This window comes from Haemaphysalis longicornis, unplaced genomic scaffold (assembly GCF_048455015.1).
Source record: "Haemaphysalis longicornis isolate Haplotype H1 unplaced genomic scaffold, Haemaphysalis longicornis Haplotype H1 scaffold_12, whole genome shotgun sequence".
NCBI classification, from domain to species: domain Eukaryota; kingdom Metazoa; phylum Arthropoda; class Arachnida; order Ixodida; family Ixodidae; genus Haemaphysalis; species Haemaphysalis longicornis.
In genome coordinates this window covers 78209718-78233501 of record NW_027526225.1, presented here as the reverse complement: position 1 = coordinate 78233501, position 23784 = coordinate 78209718, and the positions used below count along the sequence as shown (strand labels likewise).

At 45.9% G+C, this 23784-nt stretch overlaps 1 protein-coding gene across 9 annotated transcripts in view; it reads right to left on the bottom strand.

Moving 5' to 3' along the window:
• LOC144162830 (F-BAR domain only protein 2) overlaps positions 1-23784 on the bottom strand; it is a 64213-nt gene that overhangs the window by 23245 nt on the left and 17184 nt on the right. For 2 of the 9 annotated variants that reach the window (XM_077693500.1, XM_077693501.1), the window contains exons 3-10: positions 20819-21206; positions 17858-18137; positions 15802-16215; positions 11048-11137; positions 4257-4356; positions 1501-1749; positions 274-298; positions 78-138 (exon numbers count right to left, since the gene is read on the bottom strand). In XM_077693500.1, the coding sequence (XP_077549626.1) occupies positions 78-138; positions 274-298; positions 1501-1749; positions 4257-4356; positions 11048-11137; positions 15802-16215; positions 17858-18137; positions 20819-21206 (1607 nt within the window). The remainder of the gene's footprint in view (positions 1-77; positions 139-273; positions 299-1500; positions 1750-4256; positions 4357-11047; positions 11138-15801; positions 16216-17857; positions 18138-20818; positions 21207-23784) is intronic. The other 7 variants (XM_077693503.1, XM_077693502.1, XM_077693504.1 and 4 more) reach the window with 7 other exon arrangements.

Here is a 23784-nt window from a genome sequence, read left to right as displayed (position 1 = left end):
AAAAGCCAAGAACGCAAGCATTCCATGTGTGGACACTTAAATACCTTTAACAGATGCTTGTGAGAAGAAAAGGATACTCTCTTTGTGACGATCTGAAGCCGGTCGCACGGTGTAACCTTCTTCGTCGACTTCTGCGCCCTGCGCGGTGGGGACAAGCATCCAGACGTGTCAAGTGCTTACGCACTGAATTTCGAAATTAGAATATTGAAGTCCAATTACACCTAGTTTTGACGATTGGCAATTTACGGCAAAAGATTCAAATGATGATCTCACCTGTTCTTCAGACTCTCTGCTGTCTCTGAGAAGGCCGGACAAGAAGATGGAAGAGAAACAAGCCAGTTAGCTTTGGAAAAGAGGAACTTTCAGTAGGAGTATTTTTAGCTCTTGCTATTTATATGCATATCAGGCACTAGGCATGGTTTTCTTAAGCTTCAAGCTTTATCCACGTAGAAAACTCCCCCTTCCAAGCTTGCGCAATAGGTAGGCATTTTGAAAAGATGCGCACTTTACATGGTCTTCATTATCAACTGCTATTATGTGGAGACATTTTAGAAAAGCACCAGCCTACCAGAAATGGGAGAATACTTTGCATACACATTCATAAGTAACCTGGCCACTTTAAGGCGCGCCACTGCACTAAATGCTTGTGAATTAGAGCTCGGGTCATGTCTCGGATAAATACAAGTTCTAGTTTTTGTTTGTTTCTTTCTTTCTTTCTTTCATGTGCAAAGTTGCTACCACACGAGAAGTGTGCACAAAACGAACAGGAAAGGTAGTTTGCACACAGAGTCAATAGCGGTGAAGACATGCAAAATGCAATAGTACAGAAAGCTGTTGAACAGTAGCGTTGCAGTGCTGTTAGTGAACAAAAGCAACGTGACCGCAAACAGAATGTCAGACATAATCCCCGCAGTAAAGAGTTCCCGCTCTTAAGCTTTAGCAGGCGTGTACATACATAGGTGCACGGCCATCTCTTCCATGTCAACACTGGCTCGCTTCCTGCTACTTGGCACAGCATCTTGACACGATGTACATATGAGTTAACACAAATACAGCTGACGTATTAAAGCCCAATTGGCAACCGAAAATGTCCTCAATGGTGTCATTTGATGCAAACAGGAGACCCAAAATTCAAATGTTGAAAAAGAAAAAAGAAAAAAAAAGTCTTCTACGTACGATGTTTGGATGTGGTCACACAATCATGTCCACCTAGCAAGCATGAACCTAACCACGTGTTACATACACGTTACGTTACCTCGTGTTACGTCACAGCCCATTACATATAAAAAAATAAATACGTTCAAACTAACTAGATTCAAAGCCACGCATTCGCCTACAGAACTGGTATTGCCGCAACATCCCATATTTGCAAAACTACAATCTTGTAAACGTGTGTGCGAGATAACTGCACAACAACTCGTCCCATTTAACTTTGTGAGTTTTCCCACCAGCCCGCTTGGTTCAAAGGCCGGCCAGCTCCGCGCCTCTCACCGCACTGACCTGTTGGGCACAGGCACGGGCATAGCGGAGGTGGTCGCCGGCGCCGACGAGGAGGGCGCCACCTGGCAGAGCGATTCGAGGTCGGGCGCTTCCACCTGCGCCGGCTCGATCGAGAGCCTCCGCGGGGCGCTCCGCTCGACGGGCGGGGGCGACGCTTCGTGCGAGAGGACGATGCTCGCGCCTCCCGTCCTGCTGGCCAGAGCGCCGGCCGCTCGAGCCCTAAGGAGCGAGCGCCACCCCGGTGGCTGCCTTGCTTTAGGAGAAGACGTGTGTTGCGCTCAATCTGAGGACTTCCCTTGGACGTCCAACGCGCGGCGTTCAGTACAGAAAACACACGACGGCGGCCGTTGCTCTGCTTCGCGTCTACCTGTCCCCTACACGCTTTTGTTCCTTCTCCCTGCATCATCAGCCGTACGGAACTGGCACAATAAAGATTCTGCTGCGTTTTCCGGAAACTCCGGTAAAAGAAAATTTCGTGGTTTGCTTACACGACACCACTCTGATGCCTACAAAAGCTCGAAATATCTCGGCGCTCGCTACCATGTGCCCTCTTCGCAAAGGTCGTTGCAATTTGGTGACGAGGCTCACATAAGATTAATCCCGTCAGTGTCAGACTTCCTGAGGGAGTGATGCATGCTTAGTGTAGGTTTTTTCCCACATTTACGGGTACGTCAGGTACGGGTACGTCGGGTACGGGTACGTCGGGTACGGGTACGTCGGGTACGGGTACGTCGGGTGTGGGTACATCGGGTACGGGTATGTCGGTAACATGGCTGGAGGGAAATAGGAAAACGTACCCATAGGTTGCGACACTTAAAGGGCTAAAACCCAATGCTTCTTTACCTGTCTCTAATCCCACTAAATGTTTTTCCCCCGCAACTAATCTTTTTGATAATTTACAGGACCTTTATTTACGATATCTAAGAAACCGAAGCTGACCGTACCACTGGCTTCCTCAAAATCCCCATCCCAGGATTGGCAAAGTTGCCACAGCCAATATTTTTTGCCAGTGTAACCGTTACACCTATTCATTTCGCAAAAAGTAAATAATTGTGTCTTCTTTCAGTGCTAAGCTCAGCTGAGAGACAAAGCTGTGAACGCAAAGCGGCAGCTCAGGTGGAAACGCAGGGTTAGTAGACACGAAGCAGACGCAGCCAACATTCAGAAAGGTGACAACAAAACCACAGTTAGTGTAGCATAGTATAGCATAGCATAGTATAGTTAGTGTAGTGCAGAGCCTGTTAGCCAGAAGATAGTCACAAGCACTACACAACTTCACGCAACAGCAGAACACATTCTTCAACAACATACATTTACGATTCTTATCAATCCTGGGCTTACTGTGACAAACTCAAGAATCATCAATCTGGTGCTCCTTCCTTTTCTTTCCTTTAACGTCTCTCTCGCCTGAAGAGAGCACGGGAACTGCTCACGGACTGCCCCATAAAGTGAACTGATGTGGCCCAGATCATTAATGCTTACTTTAAAAGGCGATGTTTTTGTAGAAAACATTTAAATAACGGTAGCTTTTTGTGATAAACTCAAGAATCAATCTGGTACTTCTTACTTTTCTTTCCTTTTTAACATCTCTCTCACCTTAAGAGAGTGCGAGAAATGCTCACAGACTGCCCTATAAAGTGAACTGATGTGGGGCTGAACATTAATGCTTACTCTAAAAGGCGATGTTTTTTTAGAACACATTTAAACAACGTTAGACCAAAAGCTCTACACAGTACTAAATTTTTTGTGCTTTCACTACCTGTACAAGGTAGTTAGCTCACAAAATGAGATTATGGGGCTGGCTATGCCTAAACAGAAAATTTTAGTGTTCAAGTGCAATTTCCTAGCCGGCAAGCAAATACTGCCTTAGTCGAATAAACAAGATGTGCCACACACACCACAAATACAACAAAAACAAGGCTTGGCCACAGACAAGGTGCAAATCTTGCGGAGAGTTCAACTGTTTACTTCATTTAGGCTATCAGAAATCTATTGTCTTAATTCCTTTTCTAAGTGTTCAGAACACAAAGAAAGCAAAGCTGAAGCAATCAGTAACACAAGGCCACAGCAGTAGAGAGGGAGTGTTAATTTCAACAAGCAAGAATGCAATTGGTCAATACAGGTAGGAAGAAAAAAAGCAAGGGGAAGTAAGAGTTCGGTGAGTTAAGTGGGAAGGTACAAGAATTTATTTGAGTAGGGCTTAAGCAATGAGTTCATTGGCATCCAAGTCTTGATTTGAACAAAGTGTGGTTGACTTGAGGGGGTTCCACAACTGATTTAAATTCAAAGAACGACTTGAGCAAGGTTCGACGATTGACCCGAGTAAGGTTCAGGAGTTGAAATGAGTAGGACTTCAATTATTTGAGTGAGGTTTCATAATTTAAGGAATTTAAGTTTACTTTTTTTAAATTTAAGTTTATATTTATGTTTAAGTCTAAATTTAAGTTTATATTTACATAATTTAAAATTTAGTCTATATTTAAGTTTTAAGTTTAAATTTAACGTAATTTAAGTTGAAAACTCACTTGAATGAGGTTTCAACTTTTAAGGAATGTCTTCAACAAGGTTTCAGGATTGACCTTCTCCAGAGGTTGATGACTTGCATTGGGCTCAAGAACTTAACTTGAGCGAGGTACAGAAAATGACTTGAGTGGCTTTCGGGAAATGACTTAAGCGAGGTTTGGGAAATGATCTGACAACGGTTCAAGGACTGATCCGAGCTGGACTCAAAGACGGACTCAAAGTGAAACACTCACGCCTCTCCGCTCGTGGCCGACGCTTCCTTGGACGAGGACGACTGCTCCTTCTTGCGCTTACGCTTTTCTTTCTGACGCTCCCACTTTGTCCGGAGAAACCCTGTCGCCCGCAAGAAAACACGGCGGAAAGAGAGAAAAACAGTGTCAAGCAAGCATCATACATAGAACTTTACTTTTCCTTGCATGCAGCAGCTATGACAAAACAACCTTCCTAGTAGCAACACTTTCCCCAGTTTGATTCCCTGCAGTAAATTGGTGTAAAAAAAGGCATGCCTACACGAGTCTGTACATTGAGACATCTTAATAGGGTTACCATTGGTTTTCATCACAACCAAAAAAAATTAAAGCCGTTCCACTCAATGTGAAAGCTGTCGGAAGTGCAGAGCAGTGATTCGCCATAATGGGCTTAGCGCCGTTATCCGCTCACTGCTACCACCCAGTGCAATTCAAATTCCCTGCCTTCGCGGTGCTCGTGCGCCTCCTGCCTGAAACTGCGCCGGCGGGAGTTCTGTGCTTGCTTTTCCTCTCGCACGTGCCGGCATTGCACTGCCATTTTTTTTCACTTACTATCGCGAAAACTAATCCAACGAGCGTTCCTAATGAACAGAGGCACTGGCGGTTAATTACGTATATTTTGCCCCAAATGTACCTACAGTTTTCTTTGTGCTAAACAACGGGGAGACGTATGACAAGCACCAGCGGTTCACGAGTTTCGAACGCTTATCACTATATAAACCGCTTGTCTTTCGAAGCTTCCATGTTACGCCGCTACGACGGAATGCCATGTGGCTCTACTTGGGTCGAGCGAGCAAGCTACGACGACGTGAGCCCCTAAAGTGCTCTGCACTTGATAAGGAATTTTTTAGAGTACTGCAATTTTTAAGAGACACCCATGGGCTAAAAAAAGTTACCGGATAGCCCATGTTTCACACCACTTCTTTTCAGCAATCTACGGAGTGGGGGCAGTGAATCGTGTAGATTGCCACGCTTTGCATTTAAAAACAGCCCACCTTTAACTAACACAAGTTGCAAACAGGAACCCGTATCGCCGGCAACTAGGCTACATGTTAGAAATTTCTAGCTTTCTTACATTTCCGTGCCACTCTTGTGCAAGCCACGATCGTGGCCTATTGAACAGTTGAATTTCACTCAGTGGACCACATTTCTGGCAGTACAGCGCAGGGTATTGCATAAGGGCTGGGAATGGAGACAATGGACATGGCTACGGGGGTCAGCGCAACAGTGAAAAGCACGAAGAAAAAAAAAAGAGCAATGCCACTACTACTGCTCGCTACAGGCAACTCTCAGCAATTCAAGCAATATCAAGCACAAAGGGGGAAAAAAAACTACGCAGTGCCTAGCTGTGCTGAAGGCAACAGCGTGCAAACTTAGTTTCTGCTATTAAGCTACAATCATGACTTGAACATAGTTCGGATGGTCAGGATCTTGTGGACACGTGCACTGTACACTTATGAGAACCATTGCAGAGGCGTCTATTGATATCTTTCGATTCAATAGTAGGAATGAGGAATGCTGAAAAATCAGGTAGGGTATTTATCATTGCAGTTACTGGGCCACTTAAATATAATTTTGGGTACAAGGAATTGCTACGATGTAACCACGTAAAGCCTAAACTATCGCACATATGACGTTACAGGGCACAGACCACTGCCCCAGTAGTGCTGGAATAATTTCAGCACTCTGAACGACCTCCCAAACTAAGCAACATATTGACTGCATCCCAAGATCAGAGTGTTGGCGCGTTTAGCGCTTTACAGGGCCTCCCATAAAAACAGGGCACAGACCACCATTGTAACAGTAACTTATAAATTAAAGTTTCAGTAGGAGCAGTGCAAAACAACCCGTTTTAATTTTTGCATTTATGATTTAGCGTTTCTCACAGCAGCTACCTGCTAGGCAAATTCTAAGGCCTCAAAGAGGCAATCCTTTATATGCAGCAAATTTTAATTTTGAATGAAAAAACACAGCAAAATACTGTTAAAGAATTGCACTAGTTTTCACACGTTACGCAGCAACATACTAAGCCTACATAAAGTGCAACATTACAAACAACCAGCACCTTTGCAGGCCAAGTCCCCCGGTTTCAATTCAAAACAATACAAGATTGGCTCATCGAAAAGCTGGCAATCCCTGTTAGTTACCCGTAATAAATTCTGAACAGCTGTGCCCAAACCTGGCTACTGATTGCCATCAACAACTCAACTTCCAATATTTAAAAAGCCAGTTGGATGATGCCACTAATTCAGGAACAGTGCACCCAGCACATCAGGTCTGCTGTTCGAGCAGCCTCGGAGACCACAAAACCCACCCGAGATTGACCGATTGGTTTACTGAAGGGGGCTTATAACGAAGTAAGATGGCGCTCCAGAAAAAAAAAATCAAATACATTTGGTGAAATACCATGGTCCAAAGACATGAGGAGGTGACGAAAGCAGTGCTTCAATTGTGGCTAGCTGCTCAATGATGATTGTGGCCCTTTTGATGCATATGATAAAGATAGCCACAGAAATACTGGCTACTGCACAACTACAGTTCAAGCGTCATTTTCCCATTTGTCATTTGTATCCATCAAAAGTAGCACAGTGTTAAATTCTGGAAATTTAAAGGTGGGGGGGAAGGGGAGGGGGGGACAATCGCCAACGTCCTTTTGACTCCTCTGTTGGGGGGGGGTGTTGACGTACAAGATGGGAACAGGTTGGTACTCAGTTCTTGTAGCACGACATGGGGGTGGAAAGGCTACACTTTACCACTTACTCACTTGACTCTTAACACTTAGTCAATCCTCACTTGACGATAATCAAAGGTGTGAAGCCAAATAATTTGTAACTGACCCCTTTGTTGACCACGGGCCCTATAGGCAAGGCTTACCCCCAAAGCGTCACATAATGGCATCATCAAACTAAGCTTACAAGGTGCATTTCAAACAGTAAGACGTCATGGCAACCGTTCCAGTTACAGATAGAACTTTGGTTTTAAGGCTTGGCTTGCAATGGCACGTCTAGCACTCTCCTCAACTGTGATTTCAGGTCACACACACACTCATTAAAAAGTAAAGTAAGAAAACAAAAAGCAATGGGTCACCACCACAGCCACTGCCGCCGCCACTGCCGGCGTGCTGCCACTGCTGCTGCTGCTGCTCCCAAAGGGTGTGAAAAGGGGAGAAAAAAAGCGTGATGCACAGATGGAGTCATATGGGTGCAAAAAGGGCGTGAAGTTGATGAGGGGAAGGGAAGTGAATGAAGCAAAGGAGGGTGTGATCCTGCATTTAGAATGATGTTAAAGCGCTAAGATGAGCAGGTCGCTATTCGTCGTTACGAAGCATTGTACACAGCACGCTCGACGGGACAAATAAAAAGAGTACAATTATACACTCTTTGGAGTCCCATTTACTCCCTTATTTTACAGAGTACTTAGACTCCCTTTCTCAAAAAAACATCAGGACACATTTTTCTGAAAAGGGTTATGCATTAACTCCTGCTCGTGTCCCACTTAACTCTTCCGAGTGCACTGCATAGAATGCTTCATAACTAGAAACGAGTAGACGAAGTAAAAAGCACCACCACCTCTTAGTCGCAAGGTTTTTTTTTTGGCCACATCAAGAAGTGCTGCCACCACCACCAGTTATCAAAACGGCTTATACTTTGCATGTCTGCAGTGCAAAAGCATGAGCCTGCTTTCTACATACCATCAGTCAGAAGGAGTGAAAGAGTGTTTGGAATGGGAAGGAGCCACATTAAATTTGTCCCGTGTCACAGAAAGTATTTATTTCAAAATGTATAAAGTATTTAAAATGTATTCAAGACGGTTGCACACATTTTGCAGCCCACTTTAGAGAGACCTCCTGAACATGCCCACGTTGTTAAAATACAAGAAAAAAAATATCAGATAAAGGGTTGGGTGCTATTAGATATTGAAAGGTTTGTTGCCACTAACAGGCACAAGAATTAGAATGACAAGAATTGCAACATATAAAAATGCTGAGAAAACTGAAAAGTTACTGGTTAGTTTGGACAAACATTTCAAACTGTCAGGAAGTCAATTTCATAAGTTGAGAAACCACATGACATCCGTATCAGCTTTTAAAAGTTAACCTCTCAACGCAACAACAAAAACGTATTGGACATAACTGTGAGCCTTCCATGAATTGATCTCAATAATGAAACCATCACATTGTTTCCCAGACTTGAAAGTAATACTTGTATTTGCAAGATGCAGAGTTATTTGACTTGCAAGCTACTTTCTTGCCGATCTAGCAGAATCCTTAGTCTATTTTTTCAGTTCCAGTGTTCTGCAAAGCAAGGGTATTCTGCCATCATAACACACACTAGCTTTCACTGTGGGTTAAAGCTCGACAGTCCTGTTCGTTTCGTTTGTACTGAATTCTTCTTACCCTTCACCGCACCCGTTTTTCTTGCCAACAACCCAAAAAAGCTTTCACAAATTTTCCCAGACATCTGCATAGTACCTCTCAGGAAATGGGCGCTTTAAAATGACTGAACATAGTCAGCAGTAAATACCCCTTAACAAGTACAGGTAGGCAGTGCCTTTGCCAACAAAAAAATTGGCCATGTTTGGTGTAAACATAATAATTCTGATGTAACAGTAAACTATTACAAAAGTCCACAACAGCACGTTTTACACTGAAGCAGCACGCACGGTGACCCATTAGGTAGCCCAGTCAACAGGTTAGGGAAGCATCCCTAGGCAAGTCTGAGCAACAGAAGATACTAAAAGTTTCATCGATAGTCCTTGCAACCACTCAGGAAAGGCACAAGAGAACCCATCGAGGTGGCCCATCGGTGAAGCCAAGAGTCACTTTCCAGTAGTTTCAACGTCCGACACCACTTGGTTGAGTGAACTGTCATCATCATATCCCAGTTCCATAACCCAGAAGCCATTCTGGTTACTTCCAATAGTCAGTGCATCGGTGGTAACATATTCTTTTGCTGATTTTTCCCAACCTTTCCAAAAGCCCCAAAACCGCAAATTTAGTCGAACAGGATTTTCGCCACCAATACTTTCAACTTTTATCCTGCACAGGGTTTGGGTTTCCGTTCAAATTCAGTGACAAAACCATAGACACTTCCGCAGCGGGTTGTCTTTTAAAACGCAAAATCTCTCGCATCACTTTGCCAAAATGTTGCTTCCCCAATGGCCTCGCAACAATACGGAGTTACTTGGACCTCTATGTAGCAAATACACCGAGGCTTGCCAAAGTAAGGCTGCTGTCTTCCACGTCCCCTCTACCCACGGAGTAAAAACAAGACAATAGGGGAAACAATGCGCCCTAGGGCGGCCATACAATGTCACGAGCACTTGGCATAGGTTAACATCTGTTACATGAGAAGGTATGTGCGGCCGCCATGACTGGGATTTTCCTGCACAGCCCAGGAATGAATTGTGGCCGCTATCATTTGGTTCATCAGGTGCTGCGGCCCTCTCCTTTGCCATCACAACTATGATTTTTGTAATCCGCGCTCATTTTCATCGCAACATAATCTGGTCGCTGGCATGCGCCAGCCGCAATGGACTGTTTCGCCTCCTGTACAACTTCTTGTACCATACCTCAACTGCTTTTCTTGCTAACACTAGCGCTACCCAAGCTTTCGATGTTACCATTCCAAAATATCCCAGCAGTGTCCTTCGGAGTAGAACAAAAATGAGCAGAGGCTCAGGGGAGGGGGGTTCACAAAGCTCCCCTTTTCCCCACGCTTCCAGGGTTGTTGGCAAGTTCACTTTTCCCGAAAGAACGATCTCCCACATGGCTCCATGTGTCCTTTTAAAGGAGAGAAGGATCAAAAAGTCACAGCACAGGTTCCCGTTGCAATCCAACATGCAAAAAAATTAGCAAGGAAAGAAAGCTTCCAGGTGTTAGTCAAAGCGCTAGGCAGTGTTAGGAGAAGGGGAGGGGGCAAGTGGCGCGGGGCAGTTCGTTGAGTGACCTCGTGTGGTGCTAGGGCGCCACCAGTTTGCCAAAAAATTGCTAGTAGTCTGACTAAAAAAAAATGCAGGGGTTTTGGGAGGAAGTGGAGACACTGCACATCACACAGCAATGTGCAGAAACAGTCATGCCTTCAAAGCCACAGTAAGAACTGTGCACTTAGCTGCTAGGTTTATGTGACAGCGTTGCAACGGCAACACTTAGACCTGGACAGCACCATGTGGTAAAAACTAACGCGTGTTTGCGGTATCCTGTGACCACAATGTTGTCACAGTAGCACGACAACTGTAGATGTGCCTGTAGAACTCTCAACACCATTCGCTTTACAGTAATCATGATGTGTTCCTTCTATAGAAGCAGGGACCACTACAGTGCCGCATAACATGAAGCTGCATAAGTTTTTCCGGCACCAATATCAATGTCCGTTTGTGTATATGCAATTACTGCAATTGCCGTGCAAGAAACAATACTGATCACTAGGACAAACAAAAACTCTAGGACAAACCAAAACTCTAGCCTGTTCCTAAAAGGTATATGCTGCCGTTGACAATGTAGGAACATTTCCCCAAAGCCCTTTGCAGATCGGACATGCCCGGATGGTAAACAACTCTGGTGCCTGACATTTTGTTCGCAACGCACATGACTATTGCTTTAACTGTCACATTACACCAGCATTGACATGACTGTTCTCGCACAGCGCTTTTTAAAAGGCAGTGATGCTACTAGTGGTCTCCCTCCCAGCCTGTTCCCCCTTGTTAAAGACCTGCTACTACTACTACTGCTATGACCGTGTGTACGGGAATGGTGGTGGGGCATTGTGGGACATTACATTTAGATGACTGTAGTGAGGTTCTGGCAAGCGACTCTCTCTTGGGCGCGGCTGCAGAGTTGGCCTCGACGGTGGCATCGACAGCTGTGCCTGAAGGAAAAAGACCACCGGCACAGGTTTGGGGAGGAGCTGGCGTATTGCGCGCGGCCAATGCTTGGCCGCCCAGGCATAGGCCGAAGCTTGGCCACTGGCTATAGGCCAAAGAACGGCTGCCGGCCATTGACCGAGCTCTCCCTCACAGACTGATGCCTTCCTAGTAACATAACATTCACACAACTCCAAAAGCTGAAAAAATATGTGAAATGAGAAATCGCGTTTTTTTGCTATCACAGCTGGTGCTGATCTCATACTATTACTAGGACATGAGTAGCAAAACAAGAAGAACTGTTCCATCTACTTTTCTCTGGTCCTCATTTGGGTCAAAAACAGAAAAAAAGTGAGAACGAGAGCTTTCGGGAAAGCCAAGCCTTAACAAAACAATTACGTACAAACTTTAAAAAAGAAATACAATTTCCTCAAAAAGCAAATAAAAAAACCATAGAATGCTAAATTTTTGTTAATCTTCATTCCTCTTCCTTTATGTGGTAGACAAAAAAAAAGTAACCGAAATATATAAACAAAGGGTGTCAAAGGTTAATAACCACCGCATATGCACTTACTCGCAAAATGGTGGCCCACTACAAGCGCGGCCCCATTTTTAATCATAAAAAGTGCAGCCTCAATTTGCATTGCACAAAACCGCTGCTATGCAGCACACACTTCTGTGCCTATACGTTTTTTTGTTTTGTTCCTTTTTTTCCCATTTTTGCTGCACACTGTGGATGCAGAGTGGAGGCCGCAAAGACATACTAACACCCCTGACAGAAAAACCCCTTGATTGCAAATCAGATTTCCAGGACTGGTTTTGACTAAAAGGTTATGGAGTACTTCAGGGATAAAAAAAACTACTCGTACAGAGGCTGTTCTCTCTGTTCCTGTGGTGTTTAGTAACATGATGTCTCCTGTATGTTTTTACTAGTAGCTGAAGAATTACATAAAAAAAAAAACAAGAGAAAGAAAGAAAGAGCACTCCCGCTCACCCACACGACTTCAACTTCCAAATATGCGTGGATTTTTCAATTTGCCTTGCGAGTAAATGCGGCTTCCTGTGTCAATGGTTCACACCGAGTAAACGTCTTTGCTGCTGCCGCTTCAGATGCGCAAAGCAAAGCGCATTGAAGCAAAATCAGATTTCACAGCCAGCACCGCGCGCATAAGAAGCGACGTAGGCGTGGCAGGAGGCTGGCGCAAGGCTTGGGCGGCAAGAAAAGCACTTTGGGTGCATTAATAAGGGAAATCAAAAGGGTCGGCAGGGAAAAACAAGACAGCAAACCACAACTCTGCCCGGCGATCTTGGGGCAAAACAAGACAGGGGGGACAGTGGGTTACGGAAACCAACCCCACACAGTTGGTGCAACAGAAAGCAGAAAGAACAATACTTTACCCAACCAGGGGAGGGTAAGAGGTGAAAGGAGAGGTAAGAATTTCTAAAGAATTTAGATGCACCATTCCCTTTCATCGAGAGACAGGACGTGTATACTTCATGCACACCTGAAGAGTGACTGTGCTGCTGGCAAAAAGAAAATTACAGGCTAGGAGAGGAACAGGAGATAATTCGGAAAGAGTTACTGTATTCCTTTGAATGTGAAGAACAACATCGCTTAAGGTAGGTTGGATTTAGCATACTAAATTTTGCTAAAGTTCCTACTTTCCTCTTCATCAAGCACTGATGGTTGTCCCATATTTTGCGACTAGTGCGGTAAAAAAACAAAAAACAGTGCAAACAAGCTAAAAGGAATTCAGCCTTTCTGCATATGGATGTGCGAATTCTAAAACAGCAACAACAACAACAAAAATTCAAATCCTGGCATCCGCAATGCTAATGCACATCACGTCCGCAACAGGTCTACCTCGACAGGCGGTTTCATTTGTTCTTTCTGCCTTCTGCTGAAAACAGCTCGGGGTGGGCACACCACAACTAAGGATACTGGGTGGGAAAACAAAAAAAGTAAACACAAGAAAAGAGGAAGGGAGAGAGGGAGACACAAGACAAGATGTGGGTAAAGGCAAACGTACATACCTTGCTGCAAACAACAACACAGGATACAGTGGCACCGTAAGCAAAAGCAAATGTAGTTTGAATTCAAACAGAACCACATTTGGGCTAATCATTGTAGTACCCACAGAAAGTCGCCCCACATGGAAACACGTGATCCCACATTTAAGTTACGTTTCGTTCGCCTTGCTTAGATGATAGCCTCCTCATTCGACTTAGACCTGGTTTGCTTAAATTCTGGCACACTCCATCAAATCATTAATACATGTCAAGCACAGAGCTGTCAATTCAGGGCTTCGAGTTAAGCCTCCTTGCCATAACAGACATGAGGCAAAACTTCAAAGCCAGACGAGCACTACCAAGGAAATGTGAGCTCTAATCATTTCTCTGCAGGAAATGCCGGACAGTTAAGTTACATCCACTTATCAGATGGAGTAGGGAAAAGCTCTGCGGATAAAAGAAAACATTTCAATCGAAAAAGAGAGCATCAAACCGCATCTACTATGAATGCATTGGCAAAATGGGCTCTTAATTTAGGTGCGACGATGCCAATGAATTAAAAGCTAACTGCCTTGGTATGAGGAAACAACGTCGTGGGCGGTTGGGAACGTTGACTACTACTTTCGTTGCAAATTAAACCGCGTCAAGAGAAACGATTGCACAATGATGATAACGTCTACAACTGGGAAGGCAGGAATGGACGCGTGAAGAGCTTGCTGCTTTGTGTTGGAATGAGCCTCTTTGAATCAGACTAAAAAAACAAATGCTATGTTTGTGACTAGAGCAAAAAGGGATGCCTAGTCAGTCGGAACAAGGCGCAATTCTAACCGAAAAGGCAGTAATCTCTACACCTCAATTTCAGATCTAATGCCTGTCATCAAAATATGACATCATCGGCAAAATTTGCACTCCTTTGCACTACTTGGCACAATACCTCTGAGCAAAGCTGGATGAAGCATTACGCAAGTGTTTAGGAAGACCGGAACAATGTATGTTCATACGGGAAGCTGTGATGTCTCTCTTCTGACTTTACAAGTTTTAAAAAAGTGCAACAAAAGTGGGATGATGCCCAAGAGTAACATTTGTAAAAATGTGTTGCACATTTCTGAGAAATACGATAATATAAGGAATAAGACATTAGGTAACAAAACATATCCAAAGTTTGTTTCTAATACTTTAATTCCATTTACAATTTCCCACTTCAAACGTTTACACTTTAAAACAGTGTTTTATGCAGAAACAGAAATTAAAACAGAAATTAAAGGGCCATGAACACAAATACAAGTTCAGCTCATTAAAAAGGCTGTTTTGTCCTGATAACAATGCCCATTTTGTCACAAACTTCAAACAAATAATTGAGATCTTTTTTGTGCGATTTTGTTTGGCAAGCTTATAAGCTCTGCCCAATTTGCGTTTGCTTTTTCCGGCCTTCGCCAATCACAGAGCTGGCTGGTATGACATCATGGGCTCTGTTGAAGGAAATGAGCTAGTGGGTCGCATAGCCATTCCCTTTTTTCCTAATTATACAGCTTATTTGAGCGAATTTTACGTTAAAAGTGGTCAACATGATTCTAACGAGGCAATTTTTTGAATGAACCAAACTCGCATTTTGTCTTCATGGACCCTTTAAGGGGAGGGACTGTGCTCGCCCTCTGAAAGTTGAAATTCCGCTAAACATTTAACAATTAAAAGTGGCTGTCGTACCTATAATACAATTGCAGGATAGGCAGAGACTGGAGGACCTGTAGCCTAGATGCGGCAAAATGTAAACGCAGCACAGAAATCCCACAGTACAGTCAATCCTTAGGGCACTGCAGAAAGGAAAACTCAGCACCTGATTGAGAATATGTCACTTACACGCAATGGAGGGAGCAAAATGCTTCAGTTTCGCACCAACAGAGACAGAATCAGGTACTTATTAAAATTTAGGGAGATTCCACTGCAACGATTCTGTTACTGCGAGTTAGGAACCATATTCGAAGAGGTAAAGCAAGACCCAGGACGTGAAAAAAAATCCCAGACCACCTCCACTAACGTGAAACCTGGGGAGGGGCGAAGCATGCAGTGTATAAGTGTATTCTTGGCGCCTTGGCGTTTTTGTGGACGGAGATTTGCTGGAAAATGTCTCGTGTCTTTGAAGCACAAAGCATTCTAGCACGAGGCGTAAACGGGTGTCCGGTATTTTTTTAGTACGCGTTATGAAGCGTTCCAGCACAAGGCATAAATGAGTGTCCCAGTGTTTTTGTAGTACGCGTTACGTTCTAGTAAGAGGCGTAAACAAGTGTCCCTGTGTTTTAATACCGTGACTACATGAGACGACATGACGACGACGACATAAGACGCCGAAAGAGGAATCCAAGGTTAGAGTACATTTGCTACCAAGTGTCCCTGTGTTTTAGTACCGTGACTACATGAGACGACACGACGACGACGACATGAGACGCCGAAAGAGGAATCCAAGGTTAGAATACATTTGCTATCAGGCCCAACAAATTTTCTCAACAGGCGTCGGAGTGTAAACTTCCCCAGATTCACATTGCACAGAGCAGCAAGCTCTACAGGACCTCCGATTTTTCTCGTGGACGGCATACGCAGAGAGAACTGGGTTTGGAAAGGCAGGGGTCAATGAGGAAAGACGGGGAACGGTTAGAGCACCTACCCGCGGGAACGGCAGGGGGCGCATTGGTAGCAGCGGCGGCAGTGGCGGCGGCGGGGGCATCGTTGGCCGTAGGGGAGGCGGGTGTTTTGGCCGCCGATAGGGACGGAGAGAAAAAAAACAGGTCCAGGAGAGACATGGCGCGATGGCGCCGGCCGCTCGCTTTACCTTCTTTCTTGGCCGCCGCTGCCGGCTGCTGCTGCGGTGGAGGGGGAGGAGGGGGACCGTTGGTGGCTGCCACGGTGGTGGAGGACGCCGTCGACGAGCTCAGGTCGGCCAGCAACACGGGACCGTTCTCGGAGCCGAGGGTGGCCGACGCCGGCGTGGACGTGCTGAAGAAGGGAGGGGAGCTCGCGCCGCCCGCGCTGGTCGGCGTCAGCTGAAGCCCGGGGTCGGCCTCTTCAAACACCGCCGGCTCTGCGAAGTGCGTCGACTTATTCAATTGGCGGAGTTGGGTGTGGCTGAGTGAATGAGTTAAGTTTGAATGAGTGTGAGAGCGAGAAAGTTGACTGGAAACAATAAAAGGGCGCTAAAGAGACGAAGACGAAGTAGACACGGCGAACACATACAGGCTGCCATCCAACTGCTTATTTGAGAAAGCCACGCTTACTTATACACAGGCCAAAGGTACAGATAAAATTCAAAATTTCTGCCAGCTCACAGATTTCTGCCGGGGAGTAATTCTTGCTGGAGGTTCAGATAAAACAGCAACAGCAATTGACATGTCGATTGCGCCGCTCAAAGTTCGGCCGCACCACCCCGTGACGCTCCACCACAAATTTCTGCCAGAGATTAACTCTTGCTGACGGCTCACAGATAAAATAGTAATAGCAATTGACATGTCAAGTGCCTTTACTATTTTATCTGTGAGCCGTCAGCAAGAGTTAATCCCTGGCAGAAATCTTGAATTTTATCTGTACCTTTATCTGTACCTTTATCTGTATCTGTGTATAAGCAAGCGTGGTTTTCTTGAATAAACAGTTGGATGCGCCTGTGTGTGTTCTTTGAGTCACTTCATCTTCGTCTCTTTAGCGCCCTTTTATTCTTTCCAGTAAGCATGAACCAACTAGCTGAACAGGTTTTGTTGAGCAAGTTGAGTTTGCGCGAGTGTGAGAGCTGGAGAGTTGAGTTTACATTGAGTTGAAGGCAGTGTTGCCTTCACCAGTGAGTGTGAAGGCAAGCGAGTGAGTGAATCTGAGTGTGAATAAGGGAATGAGTGAATGAATGAGTGAATGAATTAATGTGAGTGAACGTGAGTGAGTGAGTGAAAGCAAGTGGTTAAGTGGATGTGAGTTGGTGAGTCAGTGTGTGAGTGCGCCAGCAACTTAATGAGTAAAGTGTCGTCACTACCGAAAGCATGTCAAAAATCCTTTTTTCCGGCAATTCAGCCTCTGGAACACACAAAATGCTCTCTATACAGTATTTAGTAGGTATAGAAGTGTCGACATACAAGCCCGCCTTGATTCCTACATGGGCCAAACAAGCGCATTGGGCATTGAGAAAGCGCAAGTGTTACAAGTAAAGCTCAACTGGAATGCATTCAACGCTTCCAATACTATGTACCCATTCAAATGTAGAGCACCCATTTAAGGCTATTCCACAGCATCTCACGGTGCATCTTAGGATCTCATTATTTGCAACAGCTTTACAGCCTTCTGATCTGCGCAAAATTTGCAGGCTGCCATGGCATTTGAGCACACATTCACAATTTTCACGCCAATCAAAGTTCATCACGATTTTTATGCCAATCGAAGCTCACGAAACTCTCACAGGCTGCTGTTCAGGATCAGGATTTCCAAGCTGCAACCTGCTCTTGCTGCATCATATTTTTGTTTCTTTTTTTTAATTTTTGGGCCATAGGAAGAACGTGCCGCTTTAACACGAGTCCAGGCTTTAAACAGGCGTGTACGGTCATGCCCTCCCTTGCAGGTGAGGCCTTATACGAGGGCAGTTCTCACGCCAGCACCTACAGTACAAAATACGACCTTGCTCGAGCCAAAAAAACATCAGTTTGCGTGACAATACGCGTACCAACGACAGCTGCCAAACAAACACTCACCGGGCTTCTCGGATCCCGTCTGGTGGGCATCAGCAAACTGCTTGAGTAGGGTCTCGACATCGAGAGCGTCGCACTGCTGTCGGAACTCGGCGTGCACCTGGCCAACAAGCGCATGGCTGCTGTCGAGGACGCGCGCGTAGCCTGCCAGGAACTCCTTCATGTGGCGCAGGTGCGCCGACTCCAGCTCCTGGAACCGCTGGCACGAGCCGGCCATGCGCCGCTCAAAGTCTGCCCGCACCACCCCGTGACGCTCCACCAGCAGCCGGTACTCGTCGCACGCCTGCACAGTCAGAAAGGGGGCGTTCGGTACACGCACGGCGGCCGACCAGATGCCGAGTTGTCTACCGACCCCTTCATGCACTCTTCCCTACCACCCCTGCACCACCCTGTGATGCTCCACCATTAGTCAATACCTGTCACACGCCTGCACAATCAAAAAAGGCGCGATCGGTATGCACACGGTGGCCGAACAGATGCCGAGTTGTCTAGTGACCCCTTCACACACCCTTCAGATCAACAGGTTTTGTTCCACCACTCTACCAAAACAATGAATATCTGCCGTACCAACATTTAACAGGCATACTTTGAAGGTTGCAGTGTTGACTCACTGGCTGACAAAGGCAATCCTCCACGATAAAGGTGCTCAAAGTCATAAACCAAAAAGCGTTGACCAGAGTTGTTTGATCCCAAGCACCACAATAATGAACACAATAGCAAAGATTTCCTTAAGCTAACATGGTTATTTATTACGCCTGATAAGCTGCTCGCCAAGTAGGAATTGTGCAACCACCACAGGTACAGCAGCATCAGTAATTTAATTTTTTTTTCAGCCAAAAGCTTTCCCTCCCGTTAAACAACCCTTTATATAAATCAAACAGATGTCACCATATCAGTGATAAGAGCCCCCCATGAGTGCTCTTATGACTGCAGGTGTTGCTTGACATACCGTATTTGCTCGCATAGTGTTCGCGACCGCAACTCGCCGCTGCAAGTACTGTACAACAAGTCTGCTTGTTCCGATTGATGATGATAATCAATGAGGGCCGATTCGTGTCACTCGCCAAGCACAATGTAAACTGCTGAGTTAGAGGGGTGTACCATATTTCCGCACGTATAACTAGCCCCTGCATATAATCCGCACCCCCACTTTCAGCCCGCTGGAAAAGAAAAAAAAAATTGCCCACACATTTTATATACGAAGGGCTATCTGCACCAAAGCTACTGCTCAAGCAACACATCACATACTAAGTAGTCAGAAAAAGCATATTGTACGCAAGTATCATACACTGACTGCAAGGTGAAAGTCACAATTCATTAATAAAATTCAGTTGGTAGAGTGCGCTTGTCCTTGTTTTTTTTCTTCCTTGTCCTTGTATGTTTTGCGCAATCGTTGCCATGGAAGGCTTAGTCAGTGTTACTGCGTAGGAGCTTCACGGCACAACGCGCATTGCCGTGAAGCTGCACTAAAGGTAGAACCCCGCGTATTATCCGCACCCCTACTGTGCCGCTGAAATTCTCACATTTTTGGTGCGGGTTATGCGCGCGAAAATACGGTAGGTAATTGCAAGTGGCAACAGCATAACGACAGCAACTGCAACAACATCTTACTCATTATTCTGCAATAGTGCTGGTTTTGTCAGTATTACCACAATTTAGTAACAGGCCCCGAAGCTTGTCCTGAAGCATGCAAGTACACAATCAGCCAGCAATTTAGAATCAATGAAATTCGTGACAAGTTGAAGGCTACAAGTAAGACACACAGAGCCTTCTGTGGGCCGAAGACCGGCAAGACCTCCGCCTCTTCCGTGCGTTGAAGAGGCGGAGCTAAACTACCTGAAGGATCATCAAGAGTTTCAAGATGACAGAGATTCAAATTCGCTCGATGCCACAGAGGGAGACTTGCTCTGGGGGCACAAAGACGCAGACAATGACGAGGCAGCGCGTGTGACGAAAGTTCGGGTTTGGACTGAGTGAGCTTGAGTTTGCTAAGGAATAAATGGGTATGGTACAATTCTGGCACATAATGAACATGTATGTTCATTACATAGGTAAGCCTTGTTCAAAATTGATTTCCTGTTTACGGTACCTGTCTTGCCAATTCCGAGAGAAAGCGTAATTTACATTCACTTTCCCGTACTTCAAAATGTTATTTCAGAATTTTGCACTGCGCATGATCGCACCCCCAACTTTGCATCAGTTTTTCCGGAAAAAGAAAAAAGTGTGTGATCACAATGCGAGTAAATACGGTATGTACTTGCAAGGCCCTCTCCCCTGCCTATTTATGCAACCCTGCCCTTTAAAGATCCATCCCAAATGCATTGCACTCATAGACGTGACATTTATTTGAAAACACACTGATTCAAGCGAGTTTAGTCTGAGGGAGTGAGTTTGCCCGATTGAATTGGGCACGAATTAGTTAAGTTTAAGTGAGTTGAGTTTGAGGGAGCCAAGTGTGATAGATTTGCATGAATTGACTGAGTAAGCCGAGTTTGAGCGAATAAGTAGGGTACGCATGAGTTATTTGAGTGAGTTGGGTATGAATGAGTTAAGTTTGATTGAGTAGGGTACGAATTAGTCAAGTTTGAGTGAGCTGAATTTGAACGATCCACATGAAGGAGTAAGCTCAGTTCGAGTGAATAAATTAGGGTACGAATGAGTTAAGCTTGAGTGGGTTGAAATTGAGTAAGCTGAGTTTGAATGATCTACATGAATTGACTGAATGAGGTGAGTTAAAGTGAGTGAAAAACATACAAATGAGTAAAGTTTGAGCGAATTGAGCATGAGTGAGCCGAGTTTGAATGATCCACACAAATTGACTTAGTAAGCTCAGTTTGAGTGAATAAGTATGCACGAGTTCAGTTTGAGTACGAACGAGCCAAGTTTGAATAATCCACACAAATAGACGGAGTGAGCCGAGTCTGAGCGAGCGAGCGATCTCCAACCCCCCTTTCTTTGGTTCACCTTGCGGGCCTTGGCCTCAGCCCGGTCGAGGTCCCGGGGAGAGGCCTCGCGGCGCAGCCGCTCGAGCTCGAGGCAGCGGGCGGTGTAGAGCTCGCGGGCTTTGGCCAGGGCACCCGTGGTCTGCTGCAGGCCCTGCACCACGGTGGAGGTGGGCGCCTCCTCCTCCTTGACCTGCTTGTGGCGCCGGTGCTGCTCCTCGCAGTAGCGCTGCACCTCGCGCACCAGGTCCTGCAGCTGCGCCACCATCTGGGCGTGCAGCGAGGACAGCTTCTCCGAGGTGATGCGCAGCACTCCCCACAGGGGGCCGAATGTGCCCGTCGAGCAGGAGCTGCCTGCCTGGCGGGCAAGCTTCGACAGCAGCTTCGACTGCGACTCCTCCACCAGCGACCTGTTTTTGTGGGGCACCCAACCAACCAAGGGGGGGAGGGGCACTGGTCAGGTCTGTTTACTTGGAATCTATTAAACCATGACGATTGGGCAGCCAAAATTCTTATTCAAAAGCCCACTCATGTGCCCTTCGCTCTCTCTCTTTTTAAAGACGATAGTCTTTCTTGGGCAACTTAAACGGATAAATTTTCGTCTGTCTGTACTCAATTCAGCCACCCGGCCAAAATGAAACAGAAGCTGCACAGTGGTCTTATAATATACCCACAGCCAAATCTAAACGCCTAAGCCCGGTGTCAATGTTCATACTTGTCAACACTGACAGAACATTACACAAATATGAGGCAGAAAATGAATACATAAATTATATTTGCAGCGTTCTTTTATTAAAAATTGATGGATGCTTGGTTTTTGCGATAGCAAATGAAACATCAACCGCAAAAAACTGTCGCCTGCTGTTGCCCGTGCTACTATAGCTCCTGGTGGCACTGAAGAAATTAAACGGCAGCAGCAACGAAAGGTTCCACCAGATAGGTGGCAAGTTCCGCTTGAAACGCCCGTGGAGTAGGGCAACGTGGTTCTATAAACGATGTAGTAGGGTGCCTCGATTCACGCGCATCTATGCCGTACAGCAGTGCTGGCATCGAGGCACCCGACTGGAGCGGTAGAACGGGGTAAATTTAGTTCGACTTGAGCAAACCTCTAGCGTGTTATCCTGGGAGGAACGACACGGGAGAGGAACAGCATGGGAGGTGAGCGGGAAAGAGAAGGGAGGCATTTACTTGGCAGAGGCGCCAGTTGACTATCATCTTTCGTCGACATTTGCAACGAAAGGAGCAGATACGTGGCAATTTTTTCCTCACTCCTCTTAGCAGAGTTCACCTGGGGCAAAATTCTTAGCTACTTCTGTGTCAAAAATATCTGTTTCTTGTCCGTTTCAGCCACGACATAGATGCACTTGCGAGGCCTCTGGCCAATGATATGCACAGAAATCGATGCCCCATCTGGCTTGTGCGGCGTCGTACCCCGGTACCGTTCGCTTTCAGCCAATCAGGGCTCACTCAAAACGGATACTTTGAAACAGACACAAAATGGACAAAACTAGTGTAAACCTCTATGTGCTGACACCAGTGGAGAATGAGGATCAGACACTTTTGCGGCTGCCGACACTAACGCAGATTTCATGTGGCCAAGCCCCCCCCCTCACCAGTCATATTTAAAATTGACGTATTATCGTGTATATCGCAATTTGCATCACGATATATATACAGTTGACGAGCAATTTTTCGGACACCCTATTTTTTTGGACATGCTTGACTATTCGGACTTTTCCCTGGCACCAGGAGGACATTGAGCATTTCGAGAGAACATTTGCTTTTTTGGACTGCCCGATTTTTTTTTACATTTTCGTGGTCCCTTGAGGGTACGAATAATCGGTCGTCGACTGTGCTTCGATGTGGTATTTTTCTTCCCCCCTCTTCTTTTTTCCCTCCTTTTATTTCCCTGTCTCCACCCCCAATCTGGAGTAGCAAGCCCTAGCGTTAGTGGGGCTGACTACTTCACCTTTCAGTAAAGTTTTGCTCTTTCTCACTCTCTCAGTGCTTGCGCACTAAAATAGCATCAGGCAATGCAATCCCCCTTAGTCAATATTTGCTTCGTTGCTAGTAAGTCTACCGTTCCTAACTCTTGGTCCAAGCTCCATATAACATCTCCACTAGGTACACAATTGATCCCAATGTACTTCTCCCCCGGGGGCACACGCTCCTCGCATCCAAGTGCCTCTTCTCGTAGATCCATCATCGTTAACCTCTTCCCACCCCACCAAGGCTGCAAAGCCTGTTCCTCGTGCAAACACAAGTAGCAGAGACCCGCGGGACCTCCGCCCCCCCGGACAACAAAACTGCTCCCGACAACACAATCACTGCTCCTGGGAAGCCCGCCGCCACCACCACCACGTCCTTTCAAAAGCAATTGCTTTGTTCTAAGGGTCCCCCCCCATTGTTCTGCCGGCCGGCCGGCAGCTTTGAAAGCCACTGCAGGCAAGCGCACAAAGAGGAAGAGAAAACGACAGAGCAAAGCCATCAAAGGCAAACAATCATTGAGGAAGGATCGAGGAAAGGAGGACGGCGGCCTGAAGAGGAAGACAGGCCGCCCCCATCAAGCGGCGAAGCCGCTAAGGCTTGTTACTGTGGCAAACACAGCCAAGGATGTAGCCTTACAACGTGCAAGGCAAAACGGCAGTTCTGTGCAGTGTGGGCTCAGGAAGCCGAAGCTGTTTGAGAAAAGTGGGCATTTCTGTCTTCCGATTTCTGACGGTTCCAGGAAGTGATCAGTTTCTATGGCTTGTCCTTATTTTGATAAAATGCTGCTACGTATAACACTTTGACGCACTGAATGCAAAAGGAAAAGTAATTGATGATTGATTGTAGGGTTTAACGCACCGACGCAACGCAGGCGATGAGGCGAGCTGTAGTGGAGGGCTCCTGATTAATTTTGGCCACCTAGGGTTTTAACGTGCGCCGAAATCTCGAACACACGAGCGTTTTTGCTTTTCCAAAAGAAAAAGTGGTCTATCAAGCGGT